At 41.1% G+C, this 15,693-nt stretch overlaps 1 protein-coding gene across 1 annotated transcript in view; it reads left to right on the top strand.

The window, feature by feature from the left end:
- Nucleotides 1-15,693, top strand: part of CUBN (cubilin) — a 183,301-nt gene that overhangs the window by 93,357 nt on the left and 74,251 nt on the right. The window contains exon 28 of the mRNA XM_042817375.1: nt 10,166-10,325. Within this exon, the coding sequence (XP_042673309.1) occupies nt 10,166-10,325 (160 nt within the window). The remainder of the gene's footprint in view (nt 1-10,165; nt 10,326-15,693) is intronic.

Below are 15,693 nucleotides of genomic sequence, written 5' to 3'. Positions count from 1 at the left end.
CTCAGGCAGTTTTCATGTTGCTCCACTCCCAGAACTGAGTGCTGATCAGGTGCTCTCTTTCCTTGAGGGCTTTTCAGGTATCTCTTTTCCCACCTCCCTTTCCACCCCAACCCTTCACAGTAGGTAGCAACACACTATACCTGCTTCTTAGCCCCAACAGTAACAACCTGGTGAACCATGGCCGGCAGCAGTGACAACATCTGCTAATATTTGCGAGGAGGTTAGTGACTGGAAGGACAAGGGCAAGCTGTTGTGTTGGATGTGGTGGCAAAGGAATTAAGGGAAAGAAATGAGTGATACAAGAAGACAAGATGAAATGCTGCAGTGGTGTTATTGCAGAGAACTGACCTGCCTGAACAGAGTACAATCAAGGAATGGCAGTCGCCAAAGAAAACAAAGAGCAAACCTGCTTTTAAGTCAGTGGGGAAAAAAAGGTTTAATGCATGTGGACTTATTTTTATGACACCATTAGTGTATCAACTAGAACTCCAATTTTTTGAAACCTTTCTAAGTTCTGAAGGCAAAAATTATGGTGCTTGGTTGGGAAAGATGCATTCCTGGTTCTCCTGGCCCAGATAGTGTGGGTTGGTCCCAATCTCCACCCTGGAAAAGGGTTTGCATTTAGTTGTGGCTTATGTTTCTGACCCATACCCACATGCATTATAAGAGTGTTTTGCCTCGTGATTAATTCACTCTGATGCACGTAGGAGACAATCATATGCTCTTTGCTCCCTGGTTTAGTCCACGTATGAGTCAGAAATTAAATGTGTAGAAAAATGACAAAACCAAAAGTTCTGACACACAGATATTCCTAGTGGCTGGCAGTTACCAAAGATGTTATCATCACATAGAGCAAATAGCTGCTTCAAATAAGAGGTGAAGAACGAGATGGACTTCCAAAAGATGTCTGGTATCCCAGAGTGAAATGCAGTCAGAGCAGTGCATTGAGAAATCAGCCATGTGTTGCATTACCTATTTCCCGTACTCCTTTAATCACGGGATGCTTCTTGTGAGCCAGCCTGCCTTCAGCAGCTGCTGGCCGGCATTATTCATGGTGGGCAGCATTTCTTTTTGGCAGGGAGCCTTGGTCGAGCCTGGGCCAGGCCTGCATTGCCACTGCCGCAGCACATGCGTGGATTTATGCCTGCACCAGGTAGGAAGGAGCAAGCTGTGTCCTTCCAACTTGGTGACAATTTTCTGCCCTTGTTCTTAGGTGCCAGAAATCGAGGAGAGAGGCTAAACTGCAGACTTTGGTAATGGTTGCTTATAGCATTTTCTCAACAACTGAGCAGTGGGCTATGTATCATGGCCTGTCAGAGGATGTTGGCACATGGCTGGTAATGCTCACAGGACGCCTAGGATTTTGTAAAGAACCTTATAGTGAAATTTCAAGAATAGATGATGAATTGCTTGTGACAAAGACTTTGCATAAGTGGCAATGATAAGATACAAGGCATGTTGAATAGAAGACTATTTCTTTGTGATGTTGGACTAACTGTAATTAGATTGGATGCTCTTTAAATTACATTGCATTCTGTGGCTTGGCTTAATAACCTAACATTAGTCTTTCTAGTGGAGTCATCAAGCTGAAGTCAGTGAGATATTGCAGAAAATGATACAGAAATGTCATTCCTTCCTTTACGCTCACCAGGTTATTAACTGAACAAGCATACATTTAGCCCCTCCATCTTTAATGATGAATTACCTTCTTATTTAATACGATAGAACATAATCTCCAAAGAAACAAATCTATTTTATAAATAAGAAGATAGTAATGTTACTGCCTGAAGATGAGAGTTTTGCAGTAGGATTGAAATTTATTCCCTTCTTACTCAAGGAAAATATTTCAAAACCACCAATTTTCCAGTCTGTCACTGACAACTTCCCTCTGGGTTCTTCTGCTCACAACACGAAACCTTCCCTGGAAGTCCAGTCTGTTAGGTATCTGCTTTTATAAACACGGGGAAGGCTTTGCCCATTCTTATGTAAGATGCCACCAGCCTGATAAGCAGACAGTAAAATGTTGTGTGGCAAGACAAGTTTCAGAGCTGTCTAATTCTCAGCCCTTTGGCTTGTGCAGCACATTAGTATATGATAAGGATGGAATTACCATTAACCCAAAGGAATTATTGTTGAATTAATGCAAAAACACATCTTATGGGACATCTGTCTGATGCAGGGCAGGACATTATTCCTCTTTGGAATAAAGTGCTTCCATGCTTCTTCACTGCCAGTCCACTTAAGCAGTCTGGAGTGATTAGCCTTGGGTGGTTAAAATATCATTGCATCCTTTAGATATAGATATTATCAAATGAGTACAGTAATTAACATGGCATCTGCTCCTGACGACTACTTCATTTCCTTCTGGTGGTAACAGGATGTGTCCTTGTTTTTTTTTCTTCTTTAAACTACTGCAGCATTCCAAGGATGTGCCATAACATCCTTTTTCTCCATCTGGGAGTAATGTATTAGATAATTGCTGCTTGTGTTCAGTTGGTCATCCTCTTTTGTTATTGACTTATCGTGGAGGGGGGGAAAAAAAAAGCTTACTCTTATCTAGTTCTGCTCTCTTCTTTACTTGTTAGTAAATTAGTAAATATACTTAAACCATATTAGGAGATGATCATTATTACATTTATGACTGTGTCTTTTCAAAGTGCTGTAGGAATTCTCCAAGCACAGAGAGTGGCATTGCTTGTGGCCATGCATTGATTTACAAAATGTCACCGGTAGTACATCACCCTGGGGAAGCAGATGATATATTAAATATACTCATCCAGGCTCTGTATGCAGACATCAAATTACAGCCTGCTGGCCAGCTAGCAGTGATATCCATTAATGCATAACCAAGCAAGCTGGCAGCAGGCCAGCCCTTTTCCAGAGTTCCTTCAGGGGTCTGCAAGCTTCCACCAAACATTTTTCAGTGTGAGATAATTAGGGTGAAAGTGACAGTTCTCAGGTCTCTGTGGCAGGGCTCACCACTGGTGCACAGGGAAATCCTAGCCCTTGCACTGATTTTCACTGGACAGTCATGAAAAGGAGAATGCAGGGCTGAAAAGCTGCTTGCCATGTACAAGACTGGCTCAGGACTGAGGAAGATTTCTGTTTTCCTATTTGCCTGTGTTGCAAGAATTGAAGTACTATTTGGCTCAGCTGCTTGAAAGGTTACTGAGAAAGCAGATAGGAGGAAAAAAAAAAACAAAACCAAAAAACCATCCCAACCCAGCAAGGCTGCTAAATTTGTCAGTGGTGAAAGGATTGCATGATGCCTGTAGGAGCCTCAGATGACAAGAAGCACGAGTGGCACAGGAAGGAGCAGAAACCCTGCTCTGGGCCTCACAGAATGAGTCAGATTCATGGGCTCTGCTCTCCACGCCCTGCCAGCTCAGAGCAATGTGACATGGCCTATAAGCTTCAGGAAGAAGTGCTGTACAGTAGAGTGACTGTGAAATACTAGCACATGCAGCTGATGCCCCTTGCTGGGAAAATGGCACCTGGGACTCATCTCATTGCTTCTGGATTCTCGTCTCTTCTGTTCAACCCTTGTCCTCCAAATTTTGCTAGAAAGCCTGGCCAGTGAGCAAGGCTATCAGTGCAGTGAAGGGGCTTATCCCCCTGAGCACAAACATCATGATACAAAGTGACATGGTGGCAGAAGAAACCCCACCTGGCCTGGTCAAAGCTTTGCCTCACCACGGGAAGCACCCAGACAAGTGAGGAAAAAACCTACTAGAGTCTGGGCAAGGTCTTCTCCCTTTCCTTCCTGCTGTTCCCATAAGTAGGTGGTGGTGTTTGTTTGTTTGTTTGTTTGTTTGTTTTGGGGGGGTGAAAATATAATGGGAAGGAGCATTTCTCTTTTTCTGCATCTTCATTTGCAACTTTTCTCCACTGCCGTAGTTACACATGATGCAGATTTTCTGAAATGGGGATTCCCGGAGAGGGTCTTTTCCTCTGGCTGTGTCAGCATGATGCTGCTGCTTGTGCTGGTAGTTTGATTCATGTAGGTTAGCAAAGCATGTGAGGATCATTCTGCCCATCCGCCTGGGCTTTTCAATGTCCCAAGCTCTGTAGCAGTCCCCCGCCCTCACCGTGGGTGACTTCTCACTGCAGGGGAACCTTCCTGACTTCTAAGCTATTGAGGAAAGCAGACATAGTATCAAAATAGCCATAGCCTTGTGACCAGGCATTTGTAGTCCCATTGCAACATGGGCACTGACCCTGAGCAGCCTGGGGTCAGCAAGGCACTGCCCTGTTTTGGCTCATCCTGTGTGCTCAGTGAGGCTGCAGGACTGCCCCACTGCAGCTCACTGGGGCCTCTCTGTCCAGCCAGCATGGCAGTAGGGATGAGGTGCTTGCCTAGCACAGGCTTTAGGATTTGAAATATCATGCTGAACGAATGAAGTCTAAAGTGCAGGTCTTGGGTTTGGCTGATTGGCTGTACGTCTCCTAGGCATTCCTTTCTCGAACTGCAATTGCTTCCTTCTCTGATATCTAGACCATTTTACAATTTCATCCCAAGAAACACCCTACATTTCTTCCATTCTTATAAGAAGCTCAAAGCCTTGTTGACGATAGTTGTTATTTCTGCAAATGATATAAAAGTAAGTCTTTCTTAGAAAGATGGAAATAAGCAGATTTGCCTGCAGTTAGAAATTGTTGTTCCTTCTGAGGAGGTAGAAAACAGTAATGTAAGAGGTGACAATTTCTTTTCAAAAATGTCATTGTAGTGCAATGTGGAATTTAACCCTGCCTGAAATTTTCAAAGGGCTCTGTGTACTTCAGGCTCAAGTCACAAGGGAAAACATAGATACAACTCTTACTCTTATAAAACTAGACATTTACATGTTTTCATGTATTAGTTCAATCCCAAAGCGATTAAGCAGTGTGCTTATTATATCTGCTGAAGCACAATTTCAAACTATTATACTATGGAAGAAAATGGTTGATTAGTGAAAGAAGGGTGTCTGTTCGGAGGCAAGGAAGTTGCCTGCAGTTGAGCAAGGAGTTTTATCAAGGGTCATCCAGGACATAAAAATGCTTAAATAGTCATATTGAAACATTATTTAGGAAGAGTTCTTAGGAAGGGGTTTTTTTTCTACTGGTAATTATGAACACCTTTCATCATCCAAATGCAAACGTAGCCTTCTGTCATTCTCCTGTTTGTACAGAAATAAGAAGGCTCCACATATTACATCATTGGAGGTTGTAAACTGGCTTTGTTTCTGTGAAAACTGTTTCTGTGGTGCCAAGCCAGAGCAATGTGCCACATCTTGCAGCATTAGTTTCCCTTTTTTCTCGGGCTGACAGGCCTGCTTGTACACTCAAGCTTGTACACTGTTTCTTCTCAAAGGAAATGTGCTGCATGGAAATGGATTGTTTTTATCTGTGTTGATTCTTAACTTTTAGTGGTCTTTCTAAATGATGATTATATTGTCTGGTTTTTACATCATTTTGTTTTCTGGAAACAGAATTGTTTTGCTGTCATCTCAACTTTCTTCTCAAAAACCTACCCATGCATGAAGAGCTGCCACCTGTAATCACTGCCTGTAATATTTAGATCAGTTGAAACAATCCCATGACAGGTTTCCCACTTCTGAGAGAAAAGGGATGTTAGCATGTGACAGAACAACTCCTTGAGTGTGTCTCTGGGTGCCCCTGTGATCAGTGGGACAGTCGTAGTCATGCCGGACTGATCCCAGATGCAAACCCCTTTCCTGAATTCTGCAAAGTCTGCTCCAGACCTGTTGCAGCTAATTCTTGTACAAAAGCTTTTAAGTCTACGAGCAATGTGTATCGAGACTCCAACTGACAGGATAATTGATGCAATTATTCACAATTATGCAACAAATTAATGACATCTGGCAATACTAATATTGACAATATATAATAGAATTACCTGTTAGTAATAGAATTATTGACAATAAAATTGAGAACTGTTGGCATTAATAGGATGGCTTATACCTTCATGTGAAACTGAAAGTTTGCCTTTGAGCCTGCCATCTGGATCAAGATTAGGGCTCGTGCCTAACAAATGTTACTGAGTAGATTTTTACTGCAGCAGAATAGGCTGGAAGTTTTCCTTTATAATAATTTTTTGATGAAGAAAATATCCCTTTTGACAAAAATATAATCATCTAAAGCAACATTAAAATTTTGCCCTAAGAAAAGCCAGTATTCTGTTAGGATCATTGAGTATATGGAGCCCCACTATCTGCTATGATCTACGATCTGCCAGTGTCACTTTGCAAGAGGAAATAAGCTTGATGAGGCTTTTGGCTAGCAAAATATTTCCTCTTTGTCTATGCCCAAATGAAAGCCTTCAGAGTTTCTGTCCTTCCATTTGTTTTCTTTTTTCCATGCAGCACAAGCTCCATTTTTCAGTAAGCTCTGCTCTTGAGCCCTTATTTCAGTTCTGGCAGTGAACTCCTCTGATGTAGTTCCACGCTGCTTTGCTCCTCCAAAGAGAGGTGAGCAGCTGTAGCCTTCAGGTCATCATTGCTGGTGTTGATGACGTGCTTCCAAGCTAAAAGTCAGAAAGCCAGTAATCCACTGGTGACCATGGAGCCTCCTTAGGGAGCTGACCACACTGAGCATTTCCTGCAGCCTAGGCTAGCTGCTCAGCTCCAAAGCAGATGGCTTTCATCAGCCACCTCGCTGCAGGGCAGTCCTTCAGCTTTCAGCCCTTAGGGTGTGGGCAGCTCCCCCACACATTCAGTGTCAGCTGGCTCTTGGGCAGCCTAATAAGGAGCTTTGCATAGCAATTGTTGAGCCTATGCTGAATGACACATCTGAAGGTACCTCAGTGCTGCCTAGACCTGATGCTGCTGATGGGATGTAGCACTCTCGTGCTGCTGGACAGCTGTTTGAATGAAGGGAGCAGGGGAAGGGAAGCTTCCATATTTTGCCATGCTAAGGATCTTAAACAGTGCTGCAATTGTTTGCAAATTTTGCTTGCTATATAATCTGCCAAAATCTTTATGAAGCTCTTGGATTTTGTGATGGATTCTAGAAGGTCTGAGCAAATAAATTACAAAACAGATATCCACGCAGAAAGGAAGCAAGCAAATTTTTCCTAGGAGGCAGCTGGGTGGGAGCCTGCTCCCCAGTTCTGGAGTCAGCATGCTGCTGGAGGGGCTAACAAACTGCCCTGAAATGCAACCATCCTGCATAGATTGAGGGAGTGCTGTGCCTCACATGAGGGAAGAATTGTCTTCAACATGCAGCGGTTCAGGGTGGCATAGCTGAGGAGGTAGGCCCTTCAATGAGAAACACTATCTCTGAGATGCAGAGAGAAATCACGGCTTGTGAGATCTGTGTTCAGCTTTGGTTTCACTTGCCGATATTTCTGTGAGAGCAAAATGTGGTTTTAGAAGTTCAGAATGCTTTGTGAAACCACACAGCTGTTCCCTTCATTTATAAGTGAAAGACAGCTTGAAAAAAAGTGCTGTAATTCTAGCAGTGGTGGCTCTGCCCCTCTCAATGAGTTACAGCTGGGCAGGCTCTCATGTTTCCCGTGAAACACCGTGTTGAACCCAGACCACAGGGCAGCACTGTGTGAAGGGATTGCCATAGAAACCATTATTTGTGTCTTGAAAAAACACTGGTTGTTTTCAGGGGAAATTACATAGAAATGTGACGTTCGCTATCTTAGATTAAAAATAACAGTTCCTTGACAAATCAAAGTTACAGGAGGCTTAGAAAGCTCTTTTTTGTTTTGATTTGAAAGTTTCTGGGTATGACTTAGTCCATAGTTCTATATCAGTTGGTTTGTTGGTTTTTTTTTTCATTGGAACCACTAAAACTAACGGCTGATTATTGCATACGTGTCTTTTTGCTTCTCATTTGGAGCTTGGATTCATGATCTCCACATTGATTCGTTCTTCCCCATTCACGTTTTTCTGGTGTAAGATTTCTATGGCTTGAAGCCATAGAAATATGAGTAGTATATACCACTAGACTGTTGAAGGAAGTAGTACTATTAGAAAGCTAATTGGATCTGACTATATTTCATTTTGCTGAACTTAAGCCATAAAAGAATGTGCAAAGCTCTCAGTGTGGCTTGGAAGAAGGTCATAACTATAATGCTGGGTGTGGGACAGTTCTGTTTGTCAGGCTTTGCATTTGGGAAGAATACGGATGGATGCAACTTTTTACCATCTAATATTTAAGACAACTTTGTATCTGATCCCTAGCACATCCAATCAGGTCTTTCTGAGAGCTACCAGAAGTTGGTCTGTAAGTAGAAGCTTTAAATCTTTTCTGATTTCACCCAGTGACAGTTCTCAAGTTCCAATACATTTCTCATGCTCTGGGCATTTCATGATATCAGAAGATTGAAAATGGAAAAAAAATTCACGTTCACCAGCCATAAAGTAAGCCATGGAATATTACCATAGAACTATTCCAGCAACCTGCCCCTAACTTCTGGCTGAACTACAACCAATTTATTTTTTATTAAAAAAAAAGATTTTCAATTTGACTGTCAGCTCAAGGATTTGAAATCACTTGAGTAGATTTCTGGCTCCAACTATGTCTGAACTCAGCACAAGGTTTCTGACAGTTCTGTGAGCCCAGCGTTGAGAGCAGAAGAGTTGAGGGCTTCGTTACTGATTACCATGTGTGAGTGCTAGAAAATGTGTAAAATTAGTAGCTAGCATGGTTAATCAGTATTCACTGTAGTATCATACTCCTGTAATATCAGTAGTCAGTGTAGGGGAGTTGTTAGTTTAATTAGAGGTATTTGGAAAAGAGATTTGAATAGCAAAAAACAAAGACAAATGAATCTTGGCTGTCTTCCTTGAGTTCATAGGTTTGAATTCTTTGCATGGGGAGAATTTTAGGGTGATGGCTTCAGAACAAGGAAACTTTTTTGTTGAAATTCGTAAAGAAAACATGCAAAAAATTCACACTGAGAATGTTCAGATATGGTTTCCATGTCAGTAATTTGCTGGATTGTGTTAGGAGGATGCATGCTCTTCTGTGAGACAGAAGATCAGATGAACTGGGACAAAGCGATAAGAAAGCATGAGAGTTTCCGTCTAGTCAGAACTAGACTGTTATTCTAAACTATCAGAATCACTGTAACGTAACAAGAAATAGTAAACCCACTGGTAAACTGATATCATAAGTCAAATTCAATTTAGTTACATCTAATTTCTACCAGGTTTGTAACCCTTGCATATCTTTCTCTCTGAATAAAGATACTGAGTATTACAATATTTGGTGTAGAACTAAGATACATGTTCAGTGTGATTTACTGAACATGAAAAAGACACACCAAGAGGATAGGACAGAGCCTTTAAAAGCATTTGGAGACAACTGATGAGGCTCTGAGCACCCGCTCCCACTCTATCAAAACATGTTTTAAGTATTTTTGTTTAAGTGCGAGTATATAACTAACTTCAGTTTTCAAGATTCAAATGATGTAAATATAGGATTCTTTTTTAACTTTTTTAGTGTTAATGTTTTAAGAGTAGGATGGAGAGATTCTCATCTGTGTTTTAGGCTGGCTACATCAGCCAACACCCTGACTGTCAAAATGCTGTCCGGTACAACATGACTTCCAGATAAAATATATAGTGTTTCGCGGTACGGAAGTTCAGAAATCATGGTTCAGTCCACTTCTCCTCCAAAGCAGGACACTGGTTGTATGATCATAACACAGTAAGCAAACACACGTAGTGTTTACTTTGAGGTTTTTGAGAATTCATTTTACTTTTTGTTTTCAGTTTTTCATCACTGTTCCAGGAGGCTCTGGTGATGCCAACTGCTTGGTATACTCCATCATTTCCTAGGGAAATCATCTGAGTGCATTAAAGAGATAAAGGCATAATATGAGTTATCACTGAAGGGTTTGGAGGCACTGGGAGCATTAGATGCATAGTCAAATTGGAACCCAGGACATCTTCCTTTTTTTGTTTTTTATGTCAGCTTACTGCCTGCTGTCCGTTTCGTTCTTCCCCAGTAACCTCAATACATACCAAAACAGAAACAAGAAAACCTTCCTACTTTGCTCACTGTGTAGCCAGGTTTTAAAACATGTTGTGGTTACCTTTGATCAGTGTTGCATTCAGATCACTCGTGTTGCTCTGTAAGAGTGCCATCCTGTACACTAAGAACTGAGAAGCTGTTTTTACTCACTTGGGTATTCTTTGTTTTATTTCAGCTCTATGATGGGCTTGATGTACAGTCCAACCTGATAGGCACTTTCTGTGGACAGTCTCTTCCACCAGCAGGGAACACCACAGGCACCAGTCTTCATGTGGAATTTTACTCTGATGGACTGCAAGCTAGAAGTGGGTTCCAGATGCTGTGGCATATTAATGGTAAGTTAACCAGGCTTCCTCTACAGAGGTGTTTTCTTCTACTCATGGGTAGGTGAGTTTCAGCTTATGCCTCTTCACTGCCAGCTAAGTAGAAACAATCTGTTACAGCATTGAAAGCATCGCATTCCCTTATAATTGCTTAAATAATTTTCCTGTGAATGTTTCTGCGCATGCACACCTTTTGAAGATCACACGATCACAGGCTAGTAGCAGGATACTTTGCATCTGCAGAAAAAGTCACAGGGATGAGGAGCATCTGCAGAAGTGCAGTGCTGAAAAGGAGATTTACTCTATTAATGGGAGATATTAAAGGATATAGTACTATTAAAGGAGATATTACTCTATTAGCAGGCTACTTGGGCTTTCTAATGGGAAACACTCAACTCTGTTTGCCTGATTTCTGTAGATTTGTTTTTCCAGTGCAGACTTCTCTGGTTTGCTTTAATGGTGCTGTTTTTTTGATCAGGGTGTTCACTTCCAGTTCTCCCTTCACTTTGCTCCCCTCCTTTCTCTGCATGAAATAACATTGGCCAGGATGTGCTTTGGATGTTTTTTTTTTCCTCTTGTGTTTGTGTGTCACAAAGAGTGTTGCAGGCCTTGTTAAATAGCAAGCATACATGCCAATTATAAACCAATCTGTTAACGATAGTAGGACTGCAAAGTATGTTTGCAATTTCTTTGTAAATTAGGCTTCAGATGTTATTTTTTCACTCTGCTTGTTTTATGGCAATCTTGGACTGTAACAAGATTAAATCATATGCCATTGTATATCCCCTCAAAGAGGATCCAACCCCTAAAATAATTAAATAGCCACAGTTACCCTGTCTTGCCTAATCAGTTCACACCATTCAACTTTGACAGCATTGTAATGCAGCTGAAGTCGGCTGCAGAGGCCCCACTGTGGGTTGCTGAGGTGTAGGGCATGTATACATTGCTTGAATAGGAGCTCCTCTGTGCTGCCAGGGAGTGCTGGAGCTCCCGGGCTCCCAGAGCACTCTGTGACTAGACAGTGCTTTTTGGCATTCAGTGGGGGTCAGGGAGCATTTCTGGGCAATGGAGGGCCATAAGCAGGAGGAATGTGATGTGTGGCAGGAGCCAGCAGGGGAAGTGCTGCAGCACAAAGGTACGTTCTTGTGCTTCGAGCTGATGTCATCCTGGGACTACACAAAAGAAGAAAAAGTGGGGGCTTTTATGCACGGAGCCAGATGACATCAGCTCTATACAGTAACCATGGTTCTGGGTTAACTTGCTTTTCTAAAGCTCTGAGAGCTTTCTATAATCCGTCTGCGTAGTAAGAACTCTTTTGCTTTCCCTCCACCTCCCCCACACAGTCATTTCCCGGACTCTCCCACCTCCCACATTCCCTTTCTGCACTGACACATTCAACTTTTCTGTCAGCCAGCACTGCCCCTCTCGGAGCTCCTGGACACAAAACTGCATGCTGTGCAGAGCCCAGCCTGCTAATATGGGGCTGTGCCTGAGCAGCAGAGCAGGATGTATGGGATCAGATAGGGCTGGCTCCCAGGGAATGTCACTGCTGGCTCTGAACGTCACAGCTGTGACTCCTGACAGCCTGTAATATGAGTGCAAGTTCTTCCACAGACGACCACAGTCATTCTCTTTCTGTATGTTGTAGGCACTTCCTTTTTTTCTAGATTGGTGACATGCACAAATGCGGGTAGCCCTCTTACACTTGGTGTCTGTGTTATCAGAGCATATACTGCTACCATGGGCTGGATAAAATTAGATATGTTGCTGTGGTCTGGGTGCAATGCTCACTTCTCCCTTGTGAATATCTTTTAAATGTACAAAATCCTCAGCAAAGAATGTCTCTTAGAGTAGAGGAACTCAGCAGGAGATGCTGCTTTCAGCTGGGAATTTCATAGCGAAGCATTCAGGTTCCTTCTTTGAGAGCAAATTCATAAGAAAAGCTAAACATGGTCTGCTAACGTCTCACCTAACAATATGATGGCTACATATATATGTATATATGCTAAGAGGAGAGTTTTGCTTCTGCTCAAACGACAAATGTATACTCTAGAGTTCAAGCTCCTGTAAACTATTTCTCAGGCTGTTCATATGCTCCTTAACTGGCAGCTGTGAAGCATCTAAGAGAAATATATCAACGACATTCACATTCTTTGGTGATCAAAGAGAGCAGCAGTTGGGTTTGCCACCATGGGTCTAATACAGTTCACTTCAGAAATTCTTTCTGGTAGCTTTGCTGGGAGTTATGAAGTGATTTGAAAAGCTGAAAGACTGCATCAAGAACTGGCATGAGGAGCCCAAGCTGACATGCATAGCATGGATTTGAGATGTTTTGAACTGAAACATTTGCATCTTTTCAGTTGCTGACTTGGGCTGCTGAAGGAAACCTAGTCTGTAGGCTTTCTCAAAGAGAGAATTTATCTTGTGGGAAAGCTGTTGTTTATGCTTTAAAGAGTCTTGTATCATTTTAACTTGCATGCAAAGTTATAGTGCAAATAAATGAATTTAAAAGTGTTTTTGGTTGTGTAATAACACTGTTCATCTAAATGCCTTTCAGTGATTAAGCTGCACTTACCAGAGAAAAGTTTGAATCTGCTAGGTGCTCCTTCTTCTGCTGTTTGTCAGGAAGCTTAATACAGGCAAATATATTTGAGGACACGTATTGGCCCTCTGTGTAAGAACAAACTCTTGGTAACAATTTGGATGTAGCAAAGATGGCATACCAGTTGAATTGCTTTCCTTAAAAAAGTTCAGGAGGCCAAAAGGGCAGAGGTCTCTGAGTGCAAAATTACACCAGTGACAACTGTCACTATCTGAGAAGACACATATTTTCTAGACCCGTCACTTACCTTATTAAGCAATGTATGTGTAGGAGGGCTGCTTTATATATATGTGTTTCATTGGAAGCTTGCTTATTAGTCTGCTTCATTGTTAGTAAAACTTACAAATTTAATTGGCTCTTCTCAGTATAGTCAGAATTTGTGTTTGCTATTCTGTTTTCTGTGGCACATTAATTCCCCCTCTAAAAAAGAAGCAAAGCACACTGCTGAGAGATGAATAATGTAGCTCCAAAGTATTGCTTTCTTCCTCTTGCCATCATCTTCTTTCAGTTGGATTTCCCTTGGGAGCCATGACTGATAGACAGGGTATGGAAAAATCCTCATTTGGTTCATGAGGAGAGCAGTTTTTGTTACACTGGGTCCATATTTTTGGAAGATGAAAACTATTAAAAAGGATGCAATAATTAAAGACTTTTTTTTAGTATATAGGGAGGCAAATTGTGAAATAGTTTGTAAGCTCTTCAGGGAATCGCAACCGAAACAAATATTAGATTAAGATGCAGAAACCAGACATCCATTAGGATTGCTGGAGAGAATATTGCATTGCTGGTGGAGCTGATGCCCAGATTTCCTAAGCCTGAATTCTCACTCTATTTTTGATTCCTTATGCAGCCTTGGAAAATCAGCAGTAGTTCAGTTTTCAGGAATGGCTATTCCTTTTCAGTGTCTTTTTGTATCACTTCAGATCTGAGAGTCAAGGGGTCTGATTTTATCACAACTTGAACAATTCTTTTGAATTATAGGTGTGCTGTGTTCAGCTGGCTTTTTGTATCACAGTCTGGCTATTAAAAACATTGACATATTCTCTATAAGACATTGTGAGGAATTAATTTTTATTTCTTGAGCAAGCTGACCCCTCTCCCTCTGGCTAATATATAATAATAAAAGCCGTTGTTTTTTATAAATGCATGTTGCTAAACTGTTCCATCAATGTCTTAAAGTTAGAAAATGGACTTCTTTTTGGAACATTGAGCACTGGCGGCTGCTACAGAAACTGTGGCCATTCAGCATCTTGGGAGATTCCAAGCTTGTGTTTAAGTGTCTAAAAGTGTCTTTTAAGTCTCCAGGTCTCCAGAATTTTTCTTTATCCAATATCTTAGTGGTCTCAGATTGGGACATGTAGAAGAAAATATCAGAACTCAGGAGACTGATTTAAAAAGTAAAAAAATACTAGTGAAAACTATATAGGTAATTAACAAATTAGAAAGGAGAAAACAAACCAAAACTTTTTCTCACTTGAATTTTTACTTGCTAGCATAAACCTCCCCAAAAAACATTATCCTAGCTGCTCCACTGGATAATATTCTATAAAATAAATCTGCTCAAGAGAGCAAAAGGTTTCATAATCAAGTCCAAGTTATACTTCATACAAGTATTAGAGTAGAGCAGACAAATGTTCATACTAAATGCTTCTTGCAGCTAGAGTCAGTTAACATTTATTGAAGTATTTCAGTATGAGCACAGCAAATGGAACAATCCTGAAACCTTTCATTTCCCTAACTGACTTTAAAGAAACAGTGCCAGTTTACTTTAAGCTTTATGGGAGGGACTGTTCTAGAGCGTGGCTAAAATGTAGCTATGAGTAAATCAGAAAACCTTGTGAATAATAGAGGTTTCCACAGATTACTACTTCTGTATTCAGCTATAATTATTTATGAGAATTGGCATTCTTCTTTGGTTAATGAACACCATCTGCTAACCGAACAGGCAGTAATACAGAGAGCCATCTATAAATTACCTCTTGCACAATGTTCAACGACTGCTAAGATTTTAGCCAGAGGAAAGCAAAACCAGCAAATACATGTTTCCTGAGCTTTCTGTTTGTTGCCTGATGTCCTAGCAACTAACTACCAGGTTAGGTAGCTATTTTAAGCATTTTTCAAGTGAATTCCAAGACCTTTACACTGCTAAAACATTCCCCCCACACACTTTTTTAAAGTTTAACTGCAAGGCAGAATTTTCCAAAATGACTGCAAGGAAAGCTGCACAAACTGAGCATATGCCATATGCAGTTCAGCTGCAAGAAAATTTTCTGCAGTGCAGCTGTCCATATAGCTGTGCAGACACAGCAAGATCATGCAATTCTGTGCTGTGAAAAAACTTTTAAGTATGTTTCACTGCGATCTGAAGTTATGAGGCAATTTAGAGGTTCTGCCTTTTCATTTTTGTTTATTGCTAAGCACTAAATTGTTTATTCCTTTGTTGCCATATACAGCAAAAGCTCCCTTTATTTGAATAAAAGCAGAATGTAATCTGACGTTTGCAGGCAGATATAAATAGTGGGAGAAGGTTTGTGGTCGTTCACTGGTGATGCCGATGATGGAATGAGCTCTTAAACGCATAATCCTGGAATATATGCATTTGTATTTATATACATGTGTAAATGTTTGTGCTTATGCTTATCCTCACGCATATCTATTTGACCTGAACACCATGCGAATTAATATAATTTGATATCTTATCTGATAATTTGAGCTGTCAGCCAAGTAAGATTTCAGAGCATAAAATAAGCATCTCAAGGCAGGGAATACACAAATATG

This window comes from Centrocercus urophasianus, unplaced genomic scaffold (assembly GCF_019232065.1).
Source record: "Centrocercus urophasianus isolate 14NV4802_14NV808 unplaced genomic scaffold, USGS_Curo_1.0 seq_16, whole genome shotgun sequence".
Taxonomy (NCBI): Eukaryota; Metazoa; Chordata; class Aves; order Galliformes; family Phasianidae; genus Centrocercus; species Centrocercus urophasianus.
This window is presented reverse-complemented; position numbering and strand designations above follow the sequence as displayed.